Genomic DNA, 23,740 nt, shown 5'->3' on the forward strand with positions numbered 1-23,740 from the left:
AGTAGTAAACAGGCTCTATAATTTCATAATTTTCAAGTGATCAGAATACAAAAGTCCTGAAAAGATAAGATAATCACAACTTCCAGTATAAGGGATACAGTCACTCTAAATGTATAAATTAAAATTAAAAATGTGCCGGGAGGATGTATTAAAAATACAGAAAGTTGCTTACTGTCGGTAAAATCTAAAAAAAATTTCAAAATTTTAAAGACTTTTGCAGATTTTTTTTTTACGCCTTTGTCTTCTTATTTATTTTTTTTTTATTTTGCAAACTAGTTTGAAGATTTTTTTTTTCCTAACTTTCTGCTCTGAAATTTTTTTTTTTCTGTTTTTGACCACCCCCCTCCCAAGATCTAATGGTCCGTCCCTTAGTCCAGTCTTTCTCTATTTTCGCTAGTTTTATGTCTTAGTACCCATTTATCGTTTTATTCGCCATATTTTATCAATATTCTCATGTGTTATATAAATACACCAGCTAAATCGATTGTAAGAACTGACTTACCTTTCCGTAATCATCGGCCTTACTCACGCGTGGGCCTTACTCTCTATACCACGGTCCTCCAGGGACCGTGTCTTATACGGTGCGTCATGCAACAGCGTAGTTCGAATATACATGATTGATAAAGAGTATTTGTTTTATTGACCTTTATTTTCCATAATATACAGTAAGATAAGAAATGAAGGGGAAAGAAAGCTGAGGTATAAAGGCATACGTCGATGTAGACACGCCGTACTCCGTGATCATTTTTTTCAAGGACCTGTGTGCACGGTCCTTCCACAAACCGTGGTCTGGTGTCTCGATTGCTACTTGTTCTAGTCTCACGGCGCCAGTCGCACTTGTCATGTGAAGGTAATTGAGAGTCTCAGGTACAGTTCTCAGATCAAGTCGCATTTACTGTTTACTGTAATGAATGAGAGTCTCAGATATAATCGCAAATGAGGTCGCATTTAGTATCTTCTTCAATTTGAGAGTCTCAGATTCAGTCTCACTTCCTGTTTATAAGGGGTCGTAGATACCTGCTCACCTCTGATAATGCAACATGTTCAACACTAACATATATGGAGCAATATCGCTTTCTCCATGCATTATCATATCATATTTTCAGTTGTTTCATTGTACCATGGCATTCAAGTACAATTTGTATGTTTATCTATTTTTCGGATCCTCTTTCTAGCACCAATCATGATGTTTCTAAAAACCCTGACATGGTTCCTCTTGCTACAATGTTACATCATTGCTACTTTGTATCAGCTTTCAACATGCCTGGCTGAGGAGCAGAGTGGACACACTACGACTGGGATACCGAAATCAAACAGTGAACACTCAGAGACAATCCCATCTCCAGCACAACAGTGTACTCACTCTATCAATGGTGTCCCTGGCATTCCAGGTAATTTCAAGAACATCTATAAGACTGTGTGACACAACGAATATAATGGCAATCATTTTAATTGTTGACCCCAATTTTCCTTAAGTAGATCCACACTCACAAATGGAAACAATTTTGTAGTCATGAAAGGTGCAGGTACAGGTGAAAGTTTTTAAGATAAAAAATTCAATAAAATTTTATTAGTTCAAATTGAAACATAATGGCGATCCCTTTTCACAAATCCTTCACCTAAAGAGGTAAATTCCTGATCACACTGAGAGGAAGTACAGCCTTTGAAAAGATTAAAAATATTAACATATGGCTATGACTTATGCTCAGAGAAAACACATACAGTAATAGACGTACCATATCAAAATATGTGACTTCAACAAACAAATCATTATCTGAGACATAACCACCACTGGTTACATTATTTGTTTGGTTTGAAGTTAACTTTGCAAAATATAGGTCAATTGATGCATGTAAAACAGAGCTTTGGTTGTATACAAATTGACAAATTGACTCATAATTTGTGCACTTTTTCATGTAAAGACATATTGCAACAATGATGTCAGAACTAGTTTTGTAATAACATAACACAATCCATATGCACCATGACATATTTGATTACCAGTAGTTTGTTTTAGGGTTTTTGCTATTTTTTTGTCCAAATGTCCCTTAGAAACAAACTCATGTACCTCCTGTAGTGTTTGAAAAAAAGTTGGTCTTGGTGAGTCTGAGTAATGGCTATAGAGGGATGAACCGATAGATAGAGCCCAATCTATGGGTGTCTCTTTGTGTTCAACAATTGTTCTATTCAGATTAACAACTATGAGTGAAATGATGAAGAAACTTGATAATTTTTCTCCTCGAAGTTAGTGATTTACTTTTTGTTATCATTTGGATTTTCCAGGAATTCCTGGCAGTCCTGGACCAATGGGTCCTCCTGGTGTGCAGGGACAACATGGTCAGATTGGATCAAAAGGGGTCAAAGGTGACCTTGGGCCACATGGTCAACCAGGCCAGAAAGGTGTACCAGGAAGTCCAGGACCAAGGGGAGAGAAAGGTGACACTGGACAAAAGGGTGAAGGTCAAATTGGTCAGAAAGGTGTCCAGGGAAAACCAGGTCCACAGGGTGACAAAGGTGAACCTGGGCTGAAGGGCAGTACAGGTGGACATGGCCTGACTGGACCAAAGGGACAACCAGGACAGCAAGGTCATAAAGGAGACAAAGGTCAACCAGGGGAAACACAACAAACAAATCGAATTGCATTTTCAGTTTCAAGAACTACAGCATTGGGTCTGGTATCTCAAGACACTCCAGTCACCTATCAGAAGATTTATACCAATATGGGCAATGGTTTTAACATTGGCACTGGCAAATTTACGTGCTCTGTCAGTGGTGTTTACTTCTTCATGATTTCAGCAAATAGAAAGAATGATCAGAGTCTGTTTATGTGCTTGATGAAAAATGATGAACAACTCCCATGCATATATGTGGCTCACTCTGCCAACAGGTATCATGGTTCAGCTTCTAACAGTGTCATCATAGATTTACAGCATGGTGATGAAGTGTGGGTCAGACTTGCCAGTGGATATGCATTGTACAGTAATGTAAATGAATACACAACCTTTACTGGGTATCTTCTGTATGAGAATGCTTGAAAAGGAAGAACTCTCAATTCTATAATAGTTGATATTTTTTGGAAATTAATTAAAATTGTGTTTAAACTGCAGATTTATCTCATAGCCTGTGACTTTTCTTTGATAAAAGTCTAGAATGTGATAATTTCTGATGTGTTATTAACATATGTATAATGTTAGCATTAATACATCATTAATAATTGTTCTTTTAATTTTACTTGGCATGTGCATATGGCACGCTACTGATTGAATGTTGCTTTTTCATTATTTGCTGAGGTCTGGAAGAGAGTTTGCCAAAGGACAGGAGGGCAAGTGATCTCCTGCATTAAGTAACATATTGGGCATATTCCTATATTTGGCCTATGATATGTCTATTTTTTATACATGCATTTTAAAATTCCAACTTTAAGTATACTGTTTGTGTCTGTAGCTGAAATTCACAGCATCTAAATGTATTTGTTTGTCTGGAGTCTATAGAGTTGAAATTTTTTTCCAAGTCTCCAATTCTATGTTACCATTTTTCCAGTACTTCATATTGATTTTTATAGGAGAATTGCTTCGATGTTGAACAATAAAATATAATTCAACTTTCATAAGTTGCCAGGGTATTCGGTGAAAATTTTCTTGAAATATGCTACAAGGTCACTACCCTGCAGATATTCCAATCTAAGGGCATGTATGTAATGTTTAATGGTACATACAACACACAGCATCAAGTACTTGTTGCAGATACGCTGAAATAACAAGTTTGATACTATTACTATTAATTTGTGATTTACAGTTTCGCAACTTGTGTTCAACCAAGAATACAAATTACTGTGATATTTACTGCATACCAACACCAATAATAATATCTTAGCCATGACTGTTGTAACGTTGCTGGTGGGCCATTCAGATGTACTCTATGTAAAGAGCGCTGTTCACAGTTACAGGTTTGTTACTAAATATAGCTGTACGCGTGCGACATCGGACACGCAGCTTGAAATGCGGACAAATGTTATCAATGTTGCATGCATGGCTGTTTTTTGCTCACGTGTTCACACACGTGAGCATATGTCGCAGCGATGTCTGTCTGTCTGTCTGTCTGTCTGTCTGTGTGTCTGTCTGTCTGTCTGTTGGTCCCATATCTCAAAAACGGCTGATCAGATCAGAATCAAATCTAGTACATAGATTCAGTTAGCAAATGGCAAGAACTGATTAGTTTTTGGTGGGTGTGGCTTGCATACTTTTTGCTCATTTGCATAATTAATGATTTTAGAAAAAATTGATATACATTAAAAACAACAACACACAATTTGATGAGATTTGCTACAAATGTTGATAACACCAAGATGTATCAGCAATGGGAACCATTAAGGGGTGACATGAAAGATAGTTGCTAATTTGCATATTTAACGAACTTTCCTAATTAGGGATATATATCTGATTTGACTTGATCAAAATTGACCAAACTTGGTATGTATATTGAAGATACTATGATTTAACATTATTGAAAGTCATTAAGCATTTTAACTTCAGCCAATTCCTAATTTGCATATTTAATGAACTTTGCTAATTAGGGATATATATTTGAATTGACTGGACCAAAGTAGATGAAACTTACTGTATACATTAAAGATACTATGATACAACATTATTGAAAGTCATTAAGCAGTTTTACTTCAGCCAATTCAAAATTTGCATATTTAATGAACTTTCCTAATTAGGGATATATATCTGAATTAACTGGATTGTAGTTGTTGAAACTTGCTGTATACATCAAAGATACTGTGATATAACATTATTGAAAGTCAAAAGACATTTTTACTTCAGCCAATTCCTAATTTGCATATTAAATGAATTTTCATAATTAGGGATATATATCTGAATTAACTTGATCAAAATTGATGAAACTTGCTATGTACATTAAAGACACTATAATACAATATTATTGAAGTCATTAGCATTTTCACTACAGTCAATTCCTAATTTGCATATTTAATGAACTTTCCTAATTAGGGATATATATCTGAACTGACTTGACCAAAGTTGACAAACTTGCAACATGAATTGGAGATACTATGATACAACATTATTGAAAATCAATAAGCATTTTGAATTCAGCCAATTCCTAATTTACATATTTAATGAACTTTGCTAATTAGGGATATATATCTGATTTGACTGGACCAAAGTTGATGAAACTTGCTATATACATTAAAGATACTATGATACAACATTATTGAAAGTCATTAAGCATTTTTTCTTCAGCCAATTCCTAATTTGCATTTTCAATGATATTTTCTAATTAGGGATATATACTGGGATTTATTTGATCAAAGTTGGCAAAACATGCTATGTACATTGATGATTATACCAGGTTAAAACAATATCGAAAGTCATTTCACATTTTCATGTCAGCTAATTTATAATTTGCATATCTAATGAGCTTTCACAGTTTGGCATATATGGCTTGAAGGACTTGGCTAAAGGTAATTACACTTGCTATATAAAGTGGTGGTACAATGATAGCAGTAAAAAAACTTTAATATTTTTATTTCAGCTAATTACATATTTGTATACTTCATGATCTTTTAGAGTTAATCGGCGGTGAATACTGTTCATTATGTTGATCATAATACTTTCGATGAAATTGCAAACATGTGGCAAAGGTTCAAATTTATACATAACTGCAATAATGATGAAACACGTCAGCATGTTCAGTTCATATCTGGTTGCAACTTGTGCTCTGGGTCGTGAATGTGTTTTAGTATTCATTGTTACACTAGCAGTTGCCCACTGTGATGTACTTTCGTCATTCTTGCATGCGTAATTTTCAAAAGCGGAATCGAAAAATGCGGACAAATATTTATTTGTGCATATTAATGAGAGAACAGTGACGTAATCTGTGAACGGCCCTATTGGGCACACGAATGTTGTACAAAACACACATTATTTCTGACATGAAACCAAAGAAACTACGCTTGGAGATTAGAAACTAAACATTGATTATATGAGTGGAAATGTAAATACGGCTTTGATATCAGGCAATTCCTACTTAGAAAAATGTTTTGAATGGTGCCGACGCTACCACCAGACATCCCTATATGTACAGTCCAAGTCTACACAGGAGGTGTACAGCCGGTAATTGACAGGTAGGTAGCAGGTGAGGGTTTTCCCTAGTGGCCTCACTTTGAGTTCAAATTCATAGTGGCCACATGAGGGCGCTCAACTTATGAGAGGGTCTATTGCTATAGATTTTTCAAACTATTTTATATGTACATTATGCCACAAAGTATAGTCTGCAACTGTCACAAGCAATCACAGATAACAATTTTCATTAATATTTGACAGCATAGGAGTGAAATAAAGTCTCTGTGCAGAGCAGATAGATGAAAGGGCTAGAGTGCATTGAAAGAAAACATGTCTGGACTGAAATGTAACACCGTGAGAAACTTTTGACTTTTTCTTGAAAAACAGGATGAACTAATTTGTGACAAGCAGTAAACAACACCATAATAGGACAGATAATAGAACTGACTTCATGAGAACCAGGCTGTTTTTTTTTTTCCTGAAAACTAGAGTCTGAGTAAACAAAGCAATGCATTTCCAAATATGGACAAAGACTATCCAGCATCTTTGCTATATATAGAGGCAGACTCTCAGGCTTTGCACTCAGATTTTCGTCAAAGATTTGTGGATCAGAGCAGCTGTGTTTGTGTCAGGTTGTGACTTGTCAGACAACACATACAAGAACATCGAAAGTCTATCAGCTGATACTTTGTCCGAGTTCATTCAATGGTAAGTAACCTTACACTTTCATCATATCAGTCAAGTGAGCATAAACATTGATAACAGATCACAGCAGCAGAAAATTGAAGAATATCAAAAGTATTTGAGCTTTTAGGGCATTTTGAAGACAATCATGGTTACTGTATTCATATTTTATTAAAAAACCCTCAATATCTGAAGCTGTGTACTCTATCCAGTATATTCTCAGTTGCAGACCTCACATGGGTGAGCAAATCCTTTCCATTTGGGTAGTCAGTTTTTTCCTTGTCAGTCTATTAATTATGAACCAGTGTAAACACAAAAGTCTTGTGTACCTGCAGTCTAGTTTGTCAGTAATGAAGTCATTTGCTAGTCCTGTAGTCTAGTTTGCCAGTCCTGCACACACTCTTAATCAAAACAGCACATTGGTTACTACTTATCTGTTTGGCCAGTGAACTAGCAGTACACTGCTATCCACTTGTCTGTTGGACCAGTGAAATAGCCAGCTGCCTGGTCTCAGTGATCAACATGCATGGTGGTACCTAACCTGTGACACTGCAACATATTCACCCACACAACTATAAGCAAAGGAGCTACATCGTTTTCTACATGCATTGTCTCATACCTGGTACATGTATAGGTTGTTTCATCCTACCATGACAGTCAAGTACAATTTGTATGTCTTTTTCTATTCGTCCTCTTTCTAGCACCAATCACGATGTTTCTAAAAACCCTGACATGGTTCCTCTTGCTACAATGTTACATCATTGCTACTTTGTATCAATTTGCAACATGTGAGGAGCAGAGTGTACACACTATGACTGGGACACTGCAACCTGAAAGTGAAGACTCAGAAACCATCCAATCTGCAAGAAAACAGTGTGCTCACTTCATCAATGGTGTCCCTGGCATTCCAGGTAAATTTCAAGAATATTTATAGGACCCTAACTCAGTAATAGAAAATGAGACATTATGACACAACTAATATAATGGCAATAATTTTAACCTGTTAACCCTAATTTTCCTGTAAGTAGATTCACACTTACAAATGGAAACGATTATACAGTCTTGGTATGGTGATGAAAGTATAAACAATGCGATAAAAATTTCATGAGTTTCAAATTAAAATATAATGGCAATCCCTTATCACTAATATACTACATTTAAAGAGGTACATACCTGATGACACTGAGAGGAAGCACAGCCTTTGAATAGATTAAAAGTATTAACGTATGGCAGTGACTTATGCTTAGAGAAAACACAAAGTGATAGACGTACCATGTCAAAAAGATGTGACATACAGTCAACAACAAATTATTATCAGACACATAACAACCACTGGTTTTAAGGTAGCGACTCGGGTTCATTGTCACTTATTTTCAATCCTCATTTTCACAAAGAAGAAGTGGTCACACACCCGACATGTGGTACTTTTTTTATCTGCTTGGTCACCAAAGAGTTCAGAAAATTTGTTAGTTTTTCAAAAACAGTGCGCATACGGCTGTTTTACTCAAAAACATGTGTTTTTTAGTTTTTTTACTCAAAAATTATAAGTACAAATATCCAATCGGCCTTGGTGATCTGTTTACGGCAATCGACGGCAGGGTATACTGCGCAAAAAACCGTGTTCCGGATTTTTGAAATTCACTTTTGTTTTCGCACAATGCGCCTTCAAAGTGTCAACTTGACGTTTTTTGCATAAATTATCAGCCTTTGTTCACGTTTGTCAGGATATCTTCACTTCCAGGCCTTTTATCGGAAATCTGAGACACGGTTTGTCAGATATATTCATTCACTGTCCACAGGTGAAAAATCAGGCTAATCTGTCCAGGCGCCGCTGACTTATACTTATTTGAATAATGTACGCACTGCCAAAAACGGAACTGATAAAAAATCGACGATTTGTGTATGCGTCACACATTGTGGCCAAGAAGTCATGTCGCGCACCATTTTCTGCGAATTTTCTTACACCAGGACTAAGTTGAAATATTTAGAGTAAGTTTTGGGAATTTAGAATATGTTTAGGATTGCAGATCGTGTGAAAATAGACAGAAATTATACACTGAACTGGCAAATGCTTAGTGCCAGCAGTGGGTGGTATTTACACAACAAACACAGAGGGGTAATTAGCGATTTAATCCATATTTAGAACGTTTAACTAGTAGATTAACTGTATACTGTAGTCTCAACGGTTACAATCTGGTTACCAGTGTTCACAGTCAAGACGAACTGAGACGTCGAAACTTGTGTAAAAAAGTCTATCCGATCAAAACCTGTGTGCTATTGTTGCGCGATCACGTCGGGCATTCACTTGTTCTTGACTCAATTTGTCTATTTCCTGTCTCGCAATCGGCAATTTATGCATGTTCTTTGTGAAAAATGATTGTCAAGTTCATGTTAGCGCCGACACTGTGCGAACGGGACGTCAGTTGCTAGTTTTCCTACCTCAAGATGAGACGAACACATGTAACTCTTGACAACATAAAATGTCTGTTGTATTTTCTTAGCTTTTGCACCGCAATGCAAACTTGTCGCCCTTCGTTACGACGGGAGAGATTGACTCTTGTTTATTTTTTCAAACTTTATTTATATGTGTTCTTGTACCGATTTTATCAAACTAATAATAATCACGCCGTAGCGTAGAACAGTGCAGGCTGTCATTTACAGCGTGTTCCGAGAGACAGAGTGTTGACTAGTCTACAGTGGAGTCACTCGACTTGCGCAATTACCAGTGCACAAATAATTATTTCGGAGATTTTTTACTTTTAATAAAACTTTTGATAACTGACCTCATATAGCAAAAATTGCTAGTTTCAGCACTTCTAGAAGTTGAGCCGGGTTTGTTTTACGTTCAGTTTTGAGGTCCAGCTAGCAGCTGTGGAGTCTGCCAGTAAGTTTAGACAATACGCACAAAAGAATCATATGTGAACCTCGCAATCCACGTTTGACGTAATTTAATTTTTGGGTTATATTTAAAGAAAGAAAAGGCATGAAATTAAAAAATATTTGCATTTCGTTTCGAAAAATTAGCAGATCGGTGAACTTGCTCTTGTGAATCTGCATTATGTGTGTATGAACTCCTGCACTCACTTGGGAAACTCCTTGACATAAATGTCGCGTGTTGTCGGGTACGGTGTTGTTCAAGGTTTCTCAGCAGACACGAAAAGGCTGCACGATAGAAAGATGAAACTTCAAGTTTAAAAATATAAAAGAACACGATACTAACACCAAGCACGTACAGCAAGAGTGATAAAATTATCGCAACTAACAGAAGTTTCATCTTGCTCAGGTTAATTTTTGGACTCGGGTATGTAATTAGCGTAGCCTAATATGTTCGAAAAGCAGCGTGTCAACTACTTTCATAGTTGTTGAACTGAGCACGTCTCCGTTAAGATCTGCGTCCTCGTCCAAATCTGACTCTTCACTGCATTCTTGATCGGTTATTGCAGGGAGTATGAGCCAAAGTCGGACCTTTGCGCACGTTGCCGTCTTTTTCAGGTCCGCTTTTGTGGACCTCGCTTGCTTTTTCGACGGTACATTTAAATCGACCTTTGCGCACGTTGCCGTCTTTTTCAGGTCCGCTTTTGTGGACCTCGCTTGCTTTTTCGACGGTACTGAGCGCGAGCACCGGCTTTGGTCTGCTCGATGTGTTTGCCGTACCGATACATGCGGAGTTCAAAATGCTGAGCATAACGTTGAAGATAGCGCATGCGCACTATACCGCCAAGCCTATACATAATCTCTGCGTGTTTATTGAAGATATCGTGGTTGGTAGTCCGCGACCATTAAGACAAAAGGGAAATAATGGCATGCGGTGTAGCTGATAGTTTGCCATTTTAGTAATATTTCAGGAATTTCCCGGTACGATGTGACCCAACACCTTTCCCCAAAAGAAAGGCCACGTGTCAGTGGTTCGAAATTTGAAATAAAAAAAAAATTGCTAAAATTGACCTTTGAACCTGAGTCGCATCGTTAAATTGCTTGATTTTCAAGTTTACTTTGCAAAACATAGGTGAATTGATTCATGTAAAAGATAGCTTTGGTTGCATACAAATTGACATATTGACTCATAATTTGTTATGCACTTTTTCATGTCAAGACATGTCAGAACTGGTTTTGTTATAACATATATTAGCACAATGTGTGCCATGACATATTCAATCACAGTGGTTTGTTTCGAGGGTTTTATTTTTTCTTTTGTCCAAATGTCCTTTAAAGGGACATTATTTGTATCTTTTGATTTTTTTTTCATTTTTTCGATGACTGAAATCCCCGGTCAAATCAATAGGAGACCTAAATTGTTACTATGGACGGCTTCAAGGATATGTAAAACCACCTTCTTGCTCTTTACGGCAAGGTTCAATGTTTGTAAGGGCGTCCGCGCGATTTGAACCAACCGCCATGATTGAACCCCAGCACATGTACAATATTACTACGCATACGTCAACTATCGAAGAACAGCTAGAACACTGAGCGGCCGTCACCTACACTGTAACTTCAGCACAATGCATATCGAGGAGCTCACGTCGCATAAACAAATGCACGTCTCACAAACTACTGTCAAATAGTGAAATAAACAGGGCATTTGCTTGTAAGTTTGATTTTAGTATCGATGATAGGGACTGTGAAACAGAAATAAGACCATAAACGCAATTGGGTCGATGGTAAAACTAAAACGATGTCAGATTGCTGTGGTGATAGTGAAACAGGTACAGAGTAATGCATTTTCTGTGCATTTGATCGTTAGCAAATCTTCGGCAACTTTTAAGATTTTTAGGGCATTTTCTTGCCATTACGTTGGTTTGTTTTACAATCACGACATGATCACTTGTTGAACTTGGAAACATCGCACTCGGACAGAACAGTGCACGGTGTAGCATCTGTGACATCGTGACACCGCGCCGAGCGGGTACTGTACTGTCGATTGATACTGCTCGCGATGGAGTCACCTCTCGACACACAAAAGATCTGTTCGAATATTGTTATTCTCAATGCATCGTGTAATTATTTGTATCAGTTGAATCTCATTTCGAACCAAAAGTGAGTACATCGCAATGACAGCGCCTAGACCCTATACGTCGTTTACGGCCTCCGTCCCACTCCCAAAAGTGGGTTTTGTGTAGCTGAGCACATCGTGTACCTAGCCCTGCGTACAGGTCTGTGTTCCTGGCGTTATACGGCCTCCACGCCGTATAACGCTGGAAACACAAAGACCTGTACGCAGGGCTAATCGTGTACCCAGGCGAGGCGGGTGTGCTTAAAAACGAAACTCAGTACGAGTTTGGGATTAAAAATGGGTTGTTTTTTGTGGAGAAACTGCACGCCGCGACTGAGGTGCTGCCAGCGATTTTGCACAGCCGTGCTACGCAGAGCTAGCTTTCACCCAACAATGTACATGATGTACGTGTCAGTCGCCAAAGCAGCTTCAATCACAGACAGTAGAGGCCCCTCTGTTGTATATGCTTCAATTTCGCGATCACCTCGACAATAACGTGACTGTCTACTGAAGTTTATCCCTTCATTTTCCTCTGTTTTGACATTTCTATGCCCACAGGCTTTGGGCAAGTCTACATATGGAGGTACAAACGAGACGAAAAAAATCAGCAATTACAGGCCTTGTCGTCGGCTTCTTGCAGCTTGTAGGCATTTGAAATGCCCATCACAAAAATGTGCTCTGTAGCAGCTAGCAAAGAATGGTGTATCTAAGAGCAGGATTGGCCGTCAAGATCTCCATGAAAAACTGACCGTCAAAATGTAACTGAGCAAACGGCATCGGTAATCGGGAATCCTGAAACTGCTACACTGCGCTCTCAACTTTCACTTCGTGTGGTTTATTTTTTTACACGCGGATGCTTACAGCAGCCTAGATAGCAGTTAGCAGTGTGGTCTGATCGCAGGTCAACGGTAGCCCACCATTAACCCCTGATCCAAGGTTTTTCTATACAGTGTACGCAAACGGGATGGAAGTTGTCTATGGTCGACCGTTCTTTAGACATCTTTCAATAAGTCGAACAACATTATCAACTTCTCGTTTGCAACAATATAAGGTCAAAAGATACAAATAATGTCCCTTTAAGAAACAAATTCATTTACCTACTGTAGTGTTTGAAAAAAGTTGGTCTTGGCATGTCTGAATAATGGCTGTAGATGGATGATCAGATAGACAGGGCCCAATCTATGGGTGTCTCTTTGTGTCCAACAATTGTTCTATTCAGATTAATAACTATGTATGAAATGATGAAGAAATTCGATAATTTTTCTCCTCAAAAACACAGTGATTTACTTTTTGTTATCATTTGGATTTTCCAGGAATTCCTGGCAGTCCTGGACTAATGGGTCCTCCTGGAGTGAAGGGACAACATGGTCAGATTGGATCAAAAGGGGTCAAAGGTGACCTTGGACCACATGGTCAACAAGGCCAGAATGGTGTACCAGGGAGTCCAGGACCAAGGGGAGAGAAAGGTGACACTGGACAAAAGGGTGAAGGTCAAATTGCTCAGAAAGGTGTCCAGGGAAAACCAGGTCCAAAGGGTGACAAAGGTGAACCTGGGTTAAAAGGCAGTACAGGTCAACATGGCCTGACTGGAAGAAAGGGACAGCCAGGACAGCAAGGTCATAAAGGAGACAAAGGTCAACCAGGGCAAACACAACAAATAAATCAAATTGCATTTTCAGTTTCAAGAACTACAGCATTGGGTGTGGTATCTCAACACACTCCAGTCACCTATCAGAAGATTCATGCCAATATGGGCAATGGTATTAACATGGGCACTGGGAAATTTACGTGCTCTGTCAGTGGTGTTTACTTCTTCATGATTTCAGCACTTAGAAATTATGATAATAATATGTTTCTGTGCTTGATGAAAAATGATGAAAAACTCCCATGCATATATGTGGATCACTCTGCAGACAGAGAGAATGGTTCAGCTTCTAACAGTGTTATCATAAATTTACAGCATGGTGATGAAGTGTGGGTCAGACTTGCCAGTGGATATGCATTGTATAGTAATGGACATGAATTCACAACCTTTACTGGGTATCTTCTGTATCAAAATGCTTGAGAAGGAAGATTAGTTGATATTTTTTGGAAATTAATTAAAATTGTGTTCAAACTGCAGATTTATCTCATAGCCTGTGACTTTTCTTTTATAAAAGTCTAGAATGTGATAATTTCTGATGTGTTTAAGATATGTATAATATTAGCATTCATACATCATTAATACTTGTTCTTTTAATTTTACTTGGCATGTGCATATGGCATGCCATTGATTGAATGTTGCTTTTACATTATTTGCTGAGGTCTTGAAGACAGTTTGCCAAAGGACAGGGGCAAGTGATCTCCTCCACTATTGAAGTAACATATTGGGCATATTCCTATATTTGGCCTATGATATGTCTATTTTTATACATGGATTTTAAACTTCAAACTTTAAGTATACTGTTTGTGTTCTGTAGCTGAAATTCACAGCATCTAAATGTATTTGTTTCTCTGGAGTCTATAGACTTGAAATTTTTTTCCAAGTCTCCAATTCTATGTTACTCTTTTTTCCAGTACTTCCTATTGATTTTTTGCTTCAAAGTTGAAAAATAAAATATAATTCAACTTTCATAAGTTGCCAGGGTATTCGCTTAAATTTTCTTGAAATATGCTTCTTGATAGATAGATAAAACAGTATAAAAACTTTTTAAAGTTTAAACATTTCAGTTTCAATTCTTTGTTCATCGACTACCGGATTTTTCTGATAATGGGCCCAGGGCGTCTATTCAGAAAATGGGTAAATTGTAAGGGCCACACCTGGAGCTAAATAAACGCCCAGAGCGTTAATTTGGTAGAGTAACAAACGGCCATTAACTACTCACAAACGTGTATGTTTGAGTGAAAGCTCATGGAAACTGTGATAAATAAAGAGTAAAATGTAGCAGAACACCTTGTTTGAACGGTCTTTTTTTTTTCTTTTACGATCTCTTCCTCGACAAATTCTGACAAAACCACCTGTGCCAAAAAATGACACAATCTTACACTTTCTCTGATCTGTACATGACCTGGTAATTCCACACTAGACGTAGACTCTCACACATGCATGCATAGAAGTACAACTGAACCCAGGATACAGTTCAACAAATATCTTTTATTCATATTCACTCACTTTTTTCTTAGAGAGGAAAATCAATTCAAACATTTATGTACAGCATGAGTATCTTAAAGTGAAACGAATACTAAAAAACAATACAACAAATTTTAAATCTAAAACGAAAAAGTTCAATGCTTTTCTGGAATTCAAGTTCAACTATAATCTACAAAACTACAGTAAGTCAACTATGCTGCCTAAAATCCTTCAAAATCACTCTCATCAGTGTCCGAAAAAAAATCGCCATGGCTCGCTCAAATCCACTACTGTCGAGGTCATTTTCTTCATCACTGCTTTCGCTCGCGATGGCTGTGTTACACGACTCGTCATCAGCTCCACCACTCAGCACATTCTGAAGACGACTGTTCAACTTGTCCATTGCCACGGTGTGTCCCCTGCTGCCGATGCCACAGCATTCGAAGGCCCGTTGAAAATCAACGCCGGACTTCAACTTTTCAGCAGCACATGAAACAAAGCTGAACACTGTCTTCCAAGAAGGTCGACGCGGGTAGCCCTTAGCGGTGTACTATTTAGGACCAGTGGTGAACCATTTATTCCACTCTTCACGAAGGGCGGCTTTGAAGGGGGGCTGAAGCTCACATCTACATGTACTGGCTGTAGATAACTTGTCGTTTTCACTGGGATGAACTTGACGGATGTTTTGTAGCGATGTTCGAGTAACGTCAGATTCGTCTCCTCTTTGTGTGGCGTTGCTTCATCAAGGAGCAGAAGTGATGGTCGCTGGTGGAAAAACGACCCCGAGCACAGTAGTCATTTATTACAGCTCATTGGTGATTTTTTGTGTGTAGGCAAGGCAAATTGAGATGCCACAAGTATATCAATCAGGCAAAACTAAATCCCAAATAAACGCTCATCCCCTGAATAATCGCCCAGGGCGTCTATTTGGGTGGGCCCATTATCAGAAAAATCCGGTAATAGCAAAGGTGTAGATAAACACAAGTAGCCAGCAAAAACAACCGGCTACTTGACCTTTCTATACCTACTGCTTTTCTGAAAAAGGAATATTTCCTCCCATCCCTCTACCTCCATCTACTTGCCATATTTTGCCATCAACTTATGAGTAGAGCTACACTCCAGATGGGGGATATTTTCAAAGCTAAATACCTGAAAAATACTGCAATCTAATAATGTTATCACAGCAAGCGAAGTTGGTGTGAATTCCCCAAAACCACTGTCAATTAATGTGTTGATAAATCAGATGGAGGTGTCTGATTATTTAGAAATCAGAGGGAAGTTTAGTGAATAAAGTTCATTATCTATGAAAATTCTATAGAATTTCCAAACGTGGCTGATGTGTTAAAATTCTACTATATTCTGTATCCGGCAACAACTTGTAGACATTACAATTTTGACTTGTACTTAACATGACTGGGAGCCATAAGTCTGTGTGCAGACAAGACAGATTAAAGGGTTGGGAAATTGATCAGTGAAATTCTTCCTGTGAAGACTGAGTTCACATGAGGACACATCTGTCTGGATTGAACTGTAACATTGAGAGAAACTTTTCAGTCTAGCAGTCCTGCAGTCTAGTTTACCAGGCCTGCAGTCTGGCAGTCTAGTTAGCTGGCCCTATAACTTTTGGAGTTATTATTTTCAACGTGCAATGTTTAGTTTATTGAATTTCAAGGCCTCGGACACGCAGCTTGAAATGCGGACAAATTTTATCAGTTGCACGTGTGGCTGTTTTTCAACTTGTACTCTGGGTCGTGAATGTTTTTTAGTATTCATTGTTACACTAGCAGTTGCCCACTGAGATGTATTTTCTTCATTCTTGCATGCGTAATTTTCAAAAGCGGAAATGAAAAATGTGGACAAATATCTATTTGTGCATATTAATGAGAGAACAGTGACATAATCTGTGAACGGCCCTATTGGGCACACGAATGTTGTACAAAACACACATTATTTCTGACATGAAACCAAAGAAACTACGCTGGGAGATTAGAAACTAAACATTAATAATATGAGTGGAATTGTAAATACGGCTTTGATATCAGGCAATTCTTACTTCGAAAAATTTTTGAATGGTGCCGACGCCACCACCAGACATCCCTATATGTACAGTCCAAGTCTACACCGGAGGTGTACAGCCGGTAATTGACAGGTAGATAGCTGGTGAGGGTTTTCCCTGGTGGCCTCACTTTGAGTTCAAATTCATAGTGGCCACATGAGGGCGCTCAACTTATGAAGAGGGTCTATTGCTATAGATTTTTCAAACTATTCTATATGTACATTATGCTTCAAAGTATAGCCTGCAACTGTCGCAAGCAATCACAGATAACAATTTTCATTAATATTTGACAGCATAGGAGTGTAATAAAGTCTCTGTGCAGAGGAGATAGATGAAAGGGCTAGAGTGCATTGAGAGAAAACATGTCTGGACTGAAATGTAACACCGTGAGAAACTTTTGACTTTTTCCTGAAAAACAGGGTGAACTAATTTGTGACAAGCAGTAAACAACACTATAATAGGACAGATAATACAACTGACTTCATGAGAACCAGGTTTTTTTTTTCCTGAAAACTAGAATCTGAGTAAACAAAGCAATGCATTTCCAAATATGGACAAAGACTATCCAGCATCTTTGCTATATATAGAGGCAGACTCTCAGGCTTTGCACTCAGATTTTCGTCAAAGATTTGTGGATCAGAGCAGCTGTGTTTGTGTCAGGTTGTGACTTGTCAGACAACACATACAAGAACATCGAAGTTTGAAGTCTATCAGCTGATACTTTGTCCGAGTTCATTCAATGGTAAGTAACCTTACACTTTCATCATATCAGTCAAGTGAGCATAAACATTGATAACAGATCACAGCAGCAGAAAATTGAAGAATATCAAAAGTATTTGAGCTTTTAGGGCATTTTGAAGACAATCATGGTTACTGTATTCATATTTTATTAAAAAACTCTCAATATCTGAAGCTGTGTACTCTATCCAGTATATTCTCAGTTGCAGACCTACAACATGGGTGAGCAAATCCTTTCCATTTGGGTAGTCAGTTTTTTCTTTGTCAGTCTATTAATTATGAACCAGTGTAAACACAAAAGTCTTGTGTACCTGCAGTCTAGTTTGTCAGTAATGAAGTCATTTGCTAGTCCTGCAGTCTAGTTTGCCAGCCCTGCACACATTCTTAATCAAAACAGCACATTGGTAACTACTCATCTGTTTGGCCAGTGAACCAGCAGTACACTGCTATCCACTTGTCTGTTGGACCAGTGAAATAGCCAGCTGCCTGGTCTCAGTGATCAACATGCATGGTGGTACTTAACCTGTGACACTCCAACATATTCACCCAAACAACTGTAAGCAAAGGAGCTACATCGTTTTCTACATGCATTGTCTCATATAGGTTGTTTCATCCTACCATGCAGACAGTCAAGTACAATTTGTATGTTTTTTCTATTCTTCCTCTTTCTAGCACCAATCACGATGTTTCTAAAAACCCTGACATGGTTTGTCGTGCTACAAGGTTGCATAATTGCTACTTTGTATCAATTTGCAACATGTGAGGAGCAGAGTGTACACACTATGACTGGGACACTGCAACCTGAAAGTGAAGACTCAGAAACCATCCAATCTGCAAGAAAACAGTGTGCTCACTTCATCAATGGTGTCCCTGGCATTCCAGGTAAATTTCAAGAATATTTATAGGACCCTAACTCAGTAATAGAAAATGAGACATTATGACACAACTAATATAATGGCAATAATTTTAACCTATCAACCCTAAATTTCCTGTAAGTAGATTCACACTTACAAATGGAAACGATTTTACAGTCTTGGTATGGTGGTGAAAGTGCAAAAAAATTGGATAAAAATTTCATTAGTTTCAAATTAAAATATAATGGCAATCCCTTATCACTAATACTACATTTAAAGGTACATTCCTGATGACGCTGAGAGGAAGTACAGCCTTTGAATAGATTTCAAAATATTAGTGTATGGCAATGACTTATCCTTAGAGAACAAACATATAGTAATAGACGTATCATGTCAAAAAGATGTGGCATACAGTCAACAAACAAATTATTATAAGACACATAACAACCACTGGTTATTTAAATTGCGTGATTTTCAAGTTTACTTTGCAAAACATAGGTCAATTGATTCATGTAAAACAGAGCTTTGGTTGCATACAAATTGACATATTGACTCATAATTTGTTATGCAATTTTTCATGTCAAGACGTATTGCAACCAGATATGAACTGAATATGCTCACGTATTTTACAACAGGTTCATTAATGGTGGTGCACTTCACAGAACAATGAGATATATGTTATCACTGTATGAAGCAGGTTTTTTTTCAACTTCGCACAGTTACTCTCAGAGTTTAATCACTAATTACAAAACTTTATTTAATATGCAAATGAGCTGTACATTAACTTGACACTGCACAATGTTTTTAGGGACAATCAGATATCCATCAGATCAAAATTTGTAGCACGTTTTATTTAATTTAATGCTGTAATTTTAGAGTAATGTCACTAATTACAAAGTTCATTAAATATGCAAATAAACCCTAAATTAACTTGACACTGTTCAATGATTCATAGCACAATTAAATATTTATCAAATCAATATCTGTAGCACATTTCACAAAATTTTGGTGCCGAAATTTCAGAGTTATATACCTAATTACAAGTTTATTAAATATGCAAATGAACCCTTAATTAACTTTACACTACTAAATGCTTTACAACACAGTTAGATATCTGTCGGATCAGTATATGCAGCAGTTTTCATCACATTTGATGCAGTTATTTCGGAGTTATATGACTAATTATAAGACTTCATGAAATATGCAAATGAGCTAATTGTTAACTTGACACTGCTCAATGCTTCTCAGTACAATTGGATATTTATCAGATCAACATCTGTAGCAAGTTTCATCAAATTTAACGCTGTAATTTTGGAGTAATATCACTAATTACAAAGTTCATTAAATATGCAAATGAACCCGTAATTAACTTCACACAACTAAATGCTCTACACCACAATTAGATATCTGTCGGATCAGTATCTGCAGCAGATTTCACCACATTTGGTGCAACTATTTTGGAGTTATATCACTAATTACAAAACTTCATAAAATATGCAAATGACCTATTTGTTAACTTGACACTGCCAAATGCTTCTCAGTACAATTAGATATTTATCAAAACAATATCTGTACCCAATTTCACTGACTTGGGTGCCGTAATTTCAGAGTTACATACCTCATTACAAAGTTCATTAAATATGCAAATGAACCCTTAATTAATTTCACACTACTAAATGCTTTACACTACAGTTAGATATCAGTCGGATCAGTATCTGCAGCAGATTTCATCAAATTTGGTGAAGTTATATCGGAGTTATATGACTAATTACAAACCTTCATAAAATATGCAAATGAGCTATTTATTAACTTGACACTGCCTTATGCTTCTAAGCATAATTAGATATATATCAGATCAATATTTGATGCAAATATCATCAAGTTTGGTGCAGGAATTTCAGAGTTATCTCACTAAAAACAAAAGTTCATTAAATATGCAAATGAGAAGACAATTGACATGACACTCACAGTATCATCATAATGTTCTTAGATTGTCATCTGTGAAAAGTTTCATAATATTTTGTGCAGTATTTCTTGATATATGTCTACACTGTCATTACCGTCTCCTTAGGGAAAGCATTGTACGGAAAAAAACGACATTGCATAACTTCATTGATATGCAAGCCACACTAACCAAAATCTAATCAGTTCTTGCAAGTAGCGTATGGTACCTGTGTACCAAATCTGATTTGAATCCGTTCAGGCGTTTTTGAGTTATCGTGTAAACAGACAGACAGACAGACACACACACACGGACAGACAGACAGACATCGCTATGACATTAGCCCACGTGTTTACACACGTGAGCTAACAATGATGTCAGAACTGGTTTTGTTATAACATATATTAGCACAATCAATATGTGCCATGACATATTCAATCACAGTGGTTTATTTCAGGGTTTTTGTTATTTTTTCTTTTGTCCAAATGTCCCTAAGAAACAAATTCATTAACCTCATGTAGTGTTTGAAAAAAGTTGGTCTTGGCATGTCTGAATAATGGCTATAGATAGATGATCAGATAGACGGAGCCTAATCTATGGGTGTCTCTTTGTGTCCAACAATTGTTCTATTCAGATTAACAACTATGAGTGAAATGATGAAGAAACTTGATAATTTTTCTCCTCGAAGTCAGTGATTTACTTTTTGTTATCATTTGGATTTTCCAGGAATTCCTGGCAGTCCTGGACCAATGGGTCCTCCTGGAGTGCAGGGACAACATGGTCAGATTGGATCAAAAGGGGTCAAAGGTGACCTTGGACCAGATGGTCAATCAGGCCAGAATGGTGTACCAGGAAGTCCAGGACCAAGGGGAGAGAAAGGTGACACTGGACAAAAGGGTGAAGGTCAAATTGGTCAGAAAGGTGTCCAAGGAAAACCAGGTCCACAGGGTGACAAAGGTGAACCTGGGATGAAGGGCAGTACAGGTCAACATGGCCTGACTGGACCAAAGGGACAGCAAGGACAGCCTGGACAGCAGGGACAACCAGGACAGCAAGGTCATAAAGGAGACAAAGGTCAACCAGGGCAAACACAACAAACAAATCAAATTGCATTTTCAGTTTCAAGAACTACATCATTGGGTCAAGTGTCTCAAGACACTCCAGTCACCTATCAGAAGATTCATACCAATATGGGCAATGGTATTAACATTAACACTGGCAAATTCATGTGCTCTGTCAGTGGTGTTTACTTCTTCATGTTTTCAGCACTCAGACATAATCCCTATTATATGTTTCTGTGCTTGATGAAAAATGAAGAACAACTCCCATGCATATATGTGGATCACTCTGCAAACAGAGGTTATGGTTCAGCTTCCAAAAGTGTCATCATAGATTTACAGCATGGTGATGAGGTGTGGGTCAGACTTGGCCGTGGAGATGCATTGTTCAGTAATGAAAATGAATACACAACCTTTACTGGGTATCTTCTGTATGAAAATGCTTGAAAAGGGAAACTGCAAATTATAGATTCAAACTTTTTCCAAAATTCACAGAACATAGTCACACTGCAGACTTACATGTATTACTTGTTACACAGACTTTCTTTCATGATCAGAGTCTGGAATGTGGTAAATTTTAAATGTTTCACTCAGATAGTCGACGTTAGCATTAATACATCACTTTTGCTTTGTATTGAATTAGACATTCAAATACAATATATTATTGACTGAACATTTTAGTTATTTGTTGAGGGCAGCACACTGCTTGAGAAAGGACAGTAGGAGAAGTGATCTTCTGCACTGAGCAAATATTGAGTAAATTCCTATGTTTCATCTCTGATATTTTTATTTTTTATCTGCATTTTAAACTACAAATGAAATGTATTTTGTTGTCTTTGGTAGCTTATATTCACAGTATTCCCTTGTATTAGGGTTGAATTAAAATTTTGTTGACAATCCGTCAATTCATTACCCTTGCCAGTTCTTTCTACATGTATCTATTTTAACACAATGTTTGATTAAATATGAAAAATTAAATACCATTAACCTTCCATAAACTGCCCTGGTGTCTGGCTAAAATTTTGTTAATAAAATGTGCCATGCAATAGATCAAGTCAGGTTCTCATCGAAAAAGAATTGAAATATTTACATTTTAAGATACAAAACACGACAGGAAAATTTTTCTGAAGATCAACAATGTTATGATATGAAAGTCATTAAGAACTTCCATTCATGGAAATACAGTACACTATTAAAAGTTTGTTTCTGGGATAGAATTTTCTGGGGAAATTGAAAGATTTTGCAAAGTCTCAAATTCTCAACTATCCAACAGAAGGAAGTGGTGTGGATAACAGCTGGAAAGTTGTCAAAACAACCATCTACAATATGCATTTTGATTCATGTTTCTTTTTCTGAAAAGAGAAACACTTCCTATCATCTCACCCATTCCATCTACTTCCTACGTTATTTAGATGAGAGTATTTCAAAGCTAGAAATATCAATAAGAAAACAACTTCATATAATACACTGAGGCAGTTGCATGTAGTTTGGAAATATATGATAAAAATACAATATCTTTCCTTCATATAAACTATACTATTTTTGCAACACATAACTTTCTATACGTTTGACCCTTTTCACAAGACTAGCGCCCTCATGTGGCCACTATGAATTTGAATCAAAGCAAGACCACTGCACTGGGGAAACCCTTGGTCAGGTATTTTTGCCTATCAATACTACTTTTACTAGTTCCATGACGCAGTGTGCGCTAGGGTATACAAAGCATACACTACGCATAGAACTTTTTAGCCATAGGGTATACACAGGGTATGTTACTCATAGAACTTTTTGGCAGGTTTCTTCCTGACCTATATTTTCATCACCAATGGATAAATTATACACAGGGGTAATCTTTGGCATTGCAAATTTGTGCCATTCTTGTATAGCAACCCATTGTACAACACAAATTTGTATGTTTTTGTTGTTTCAAGTGTATATACCATGCTGATATAGCCACAGCAGTGCATTATGGGATAACCGGGAAAGGTTTATTACTGGCTGTGTAGGAAATGCCTGAACATACACAGACCTCAGGTATCAGCACCAATCAAAACAGTTTTCAAGGTAAGAATTACTCAATATCATAGCAGTATTTCCATTCAAATTCATAATATTCATGTTTCCCTTGTCAGAAAAAATGTGTTGTTCTTACAACATTCGTGTCACCAATAATTTGTATTACCGATCTGAATGCCAAATGACCATGGTAACTACCCTGCAGAT

General features: G+C 37.4%; 4 protein-coding genes across 6 annotated transcripts in view; 3 read left to right on the forward strand and 1 right to left on the reverse strand.

The window, feature by feature from the left end:
* Window positions 1-3,387, forward strand: part of LOC139142359 (complement C1q and tumor necrosis factor-related protein 9B-like) — a 98,193-nt gene extending 94,806 nt beyond the window's left edge. The window contains exons 3-4 of one of the 2 annotated variants that reach the window (XM_070712277.1): window positions 2,284-2,400; window positions 2,437-3,387. In XM_070712277.1, coding sequence (XP_070568378.1) covers window positions 2,284-2,400; window positions 2,437-3,035 — 716 coding nt within the window. In that variant the 3' untranslated portion in view covers window positions 3,036-3,387. Of the gene's footprint in view, window positions 1-2,283 lie in introns of both variants that reach the window. The other variant, XM_070712276.1, reaches the window with a different exon arrangement.
* The window catches only part of LOC139142354 (exportin-4-like), an 87,828-nt gene that overhangs the window by 23,451 nt on the left and 40,637 nt on the right, over window positions 1-23,740 (reverse strand). The window contains exon 21 of one of the 2 annotated variants that reach the window (XM_070712271.1): window positions 15,029-15,634. The exons of the other annotated variant lie outside the window; for it this stretch is intronic. Within the exon in view, the coding sequence (XP_070568372.1) occupies window positions 15,341-15,634 (294 nt within the window). The 3' untranslated portion in view covers window positions 15,029-15,340. Of the gene's footprint in view, window positions 1-15,028; window positions 15,635-23,740 lie in introns of those variants that run through there. 2 annotated transcript variants of the gene reach the window in all.
* LOC139142360 (complement C1q and tumor necrosis factor-related protein 9-like) lies at window positions 6,432-14,689 on the forward strand. The gene is made up of 3 exons (XM_070712278.1): window positions 6,432-6,794; window positions 7,472-7,681; window positions 13,074-14,689. Exons 2-3 carry the CDS (start codon window positions 7,483-7,485, stop codon window positions 13,823-13,825), a joined length of 951 nt encoding a protein of 316 aa, XP_070568379.1. The 5' UTR covers window positions 6,432-6,794; window positions 7,472-7,482; the 3' UTR covers window positions 13,826-14,689.
* LOC139142358 (complement C1q tumor necrosis factor-related protein 3-like) lies at window positions 17,421-22,518 on the forward strand. The gene is made up of 3 exons (XM_070712274.1): window positions 17,421-17,667; window positions 18,336-18,545; window positions 21,186-22,518. The coding sequence occupies exons 2-3, from the start codon at window positions 18,347-18,349 to the stop codon at window positions 21,962-21,964; spliced, it is 978 nt and encodes a 325-aa protein (XP_070568375.1). The 5' UTR covers window positions 17,421-17,667; window positions 18,336-18,346; the 3' UTR covers window positions 21,965-22,518.

The sequence above is a fragment of the Ptychodera flava genome, chromosome 10, assembly GCF_041260155.1.
Source record: "Ptychodera flava strain L36383 chromosome 10, AS_Pfla_20210202, whole genome shotgun sequence".
Taxonomy (NCBI): Eukaryota; Metazoa; Hemichordata; class Enteropneusta; family Ptychoderidae; genus Ptychodera; species Ptychodera flava.

Coding starts and splice junctions, on each gene's coding strand:
- LOC139142360 (XM_070712278.1), top strand. CDS start 7,483: ATGTTTCTAAAAACCCTGACATGGTTCCTCTTGCTACAATGTTACATC. Junction 7,682..13,073: donor TGGTGTCCCTGGCATTCCAG/GTAAATTTCAAG, acceptor TGGATTTTCCAG/GAATTCCTGGCAGTCCTGGA.
- LOC139142358 (XM_070712274.1), top strand. CDS start 18,347: ATGTTTCTAAAAACCCTGACATGGTTTGTCGTGCTACAAGGTTGCATA. Junction 18,546..21,185: donor TGGTGTCCCTGGCATTCCAG/GTAAATTTCAAG, acceptor TGGATTTTCCAG/GAATTCCTGGCAGTCCTGGA.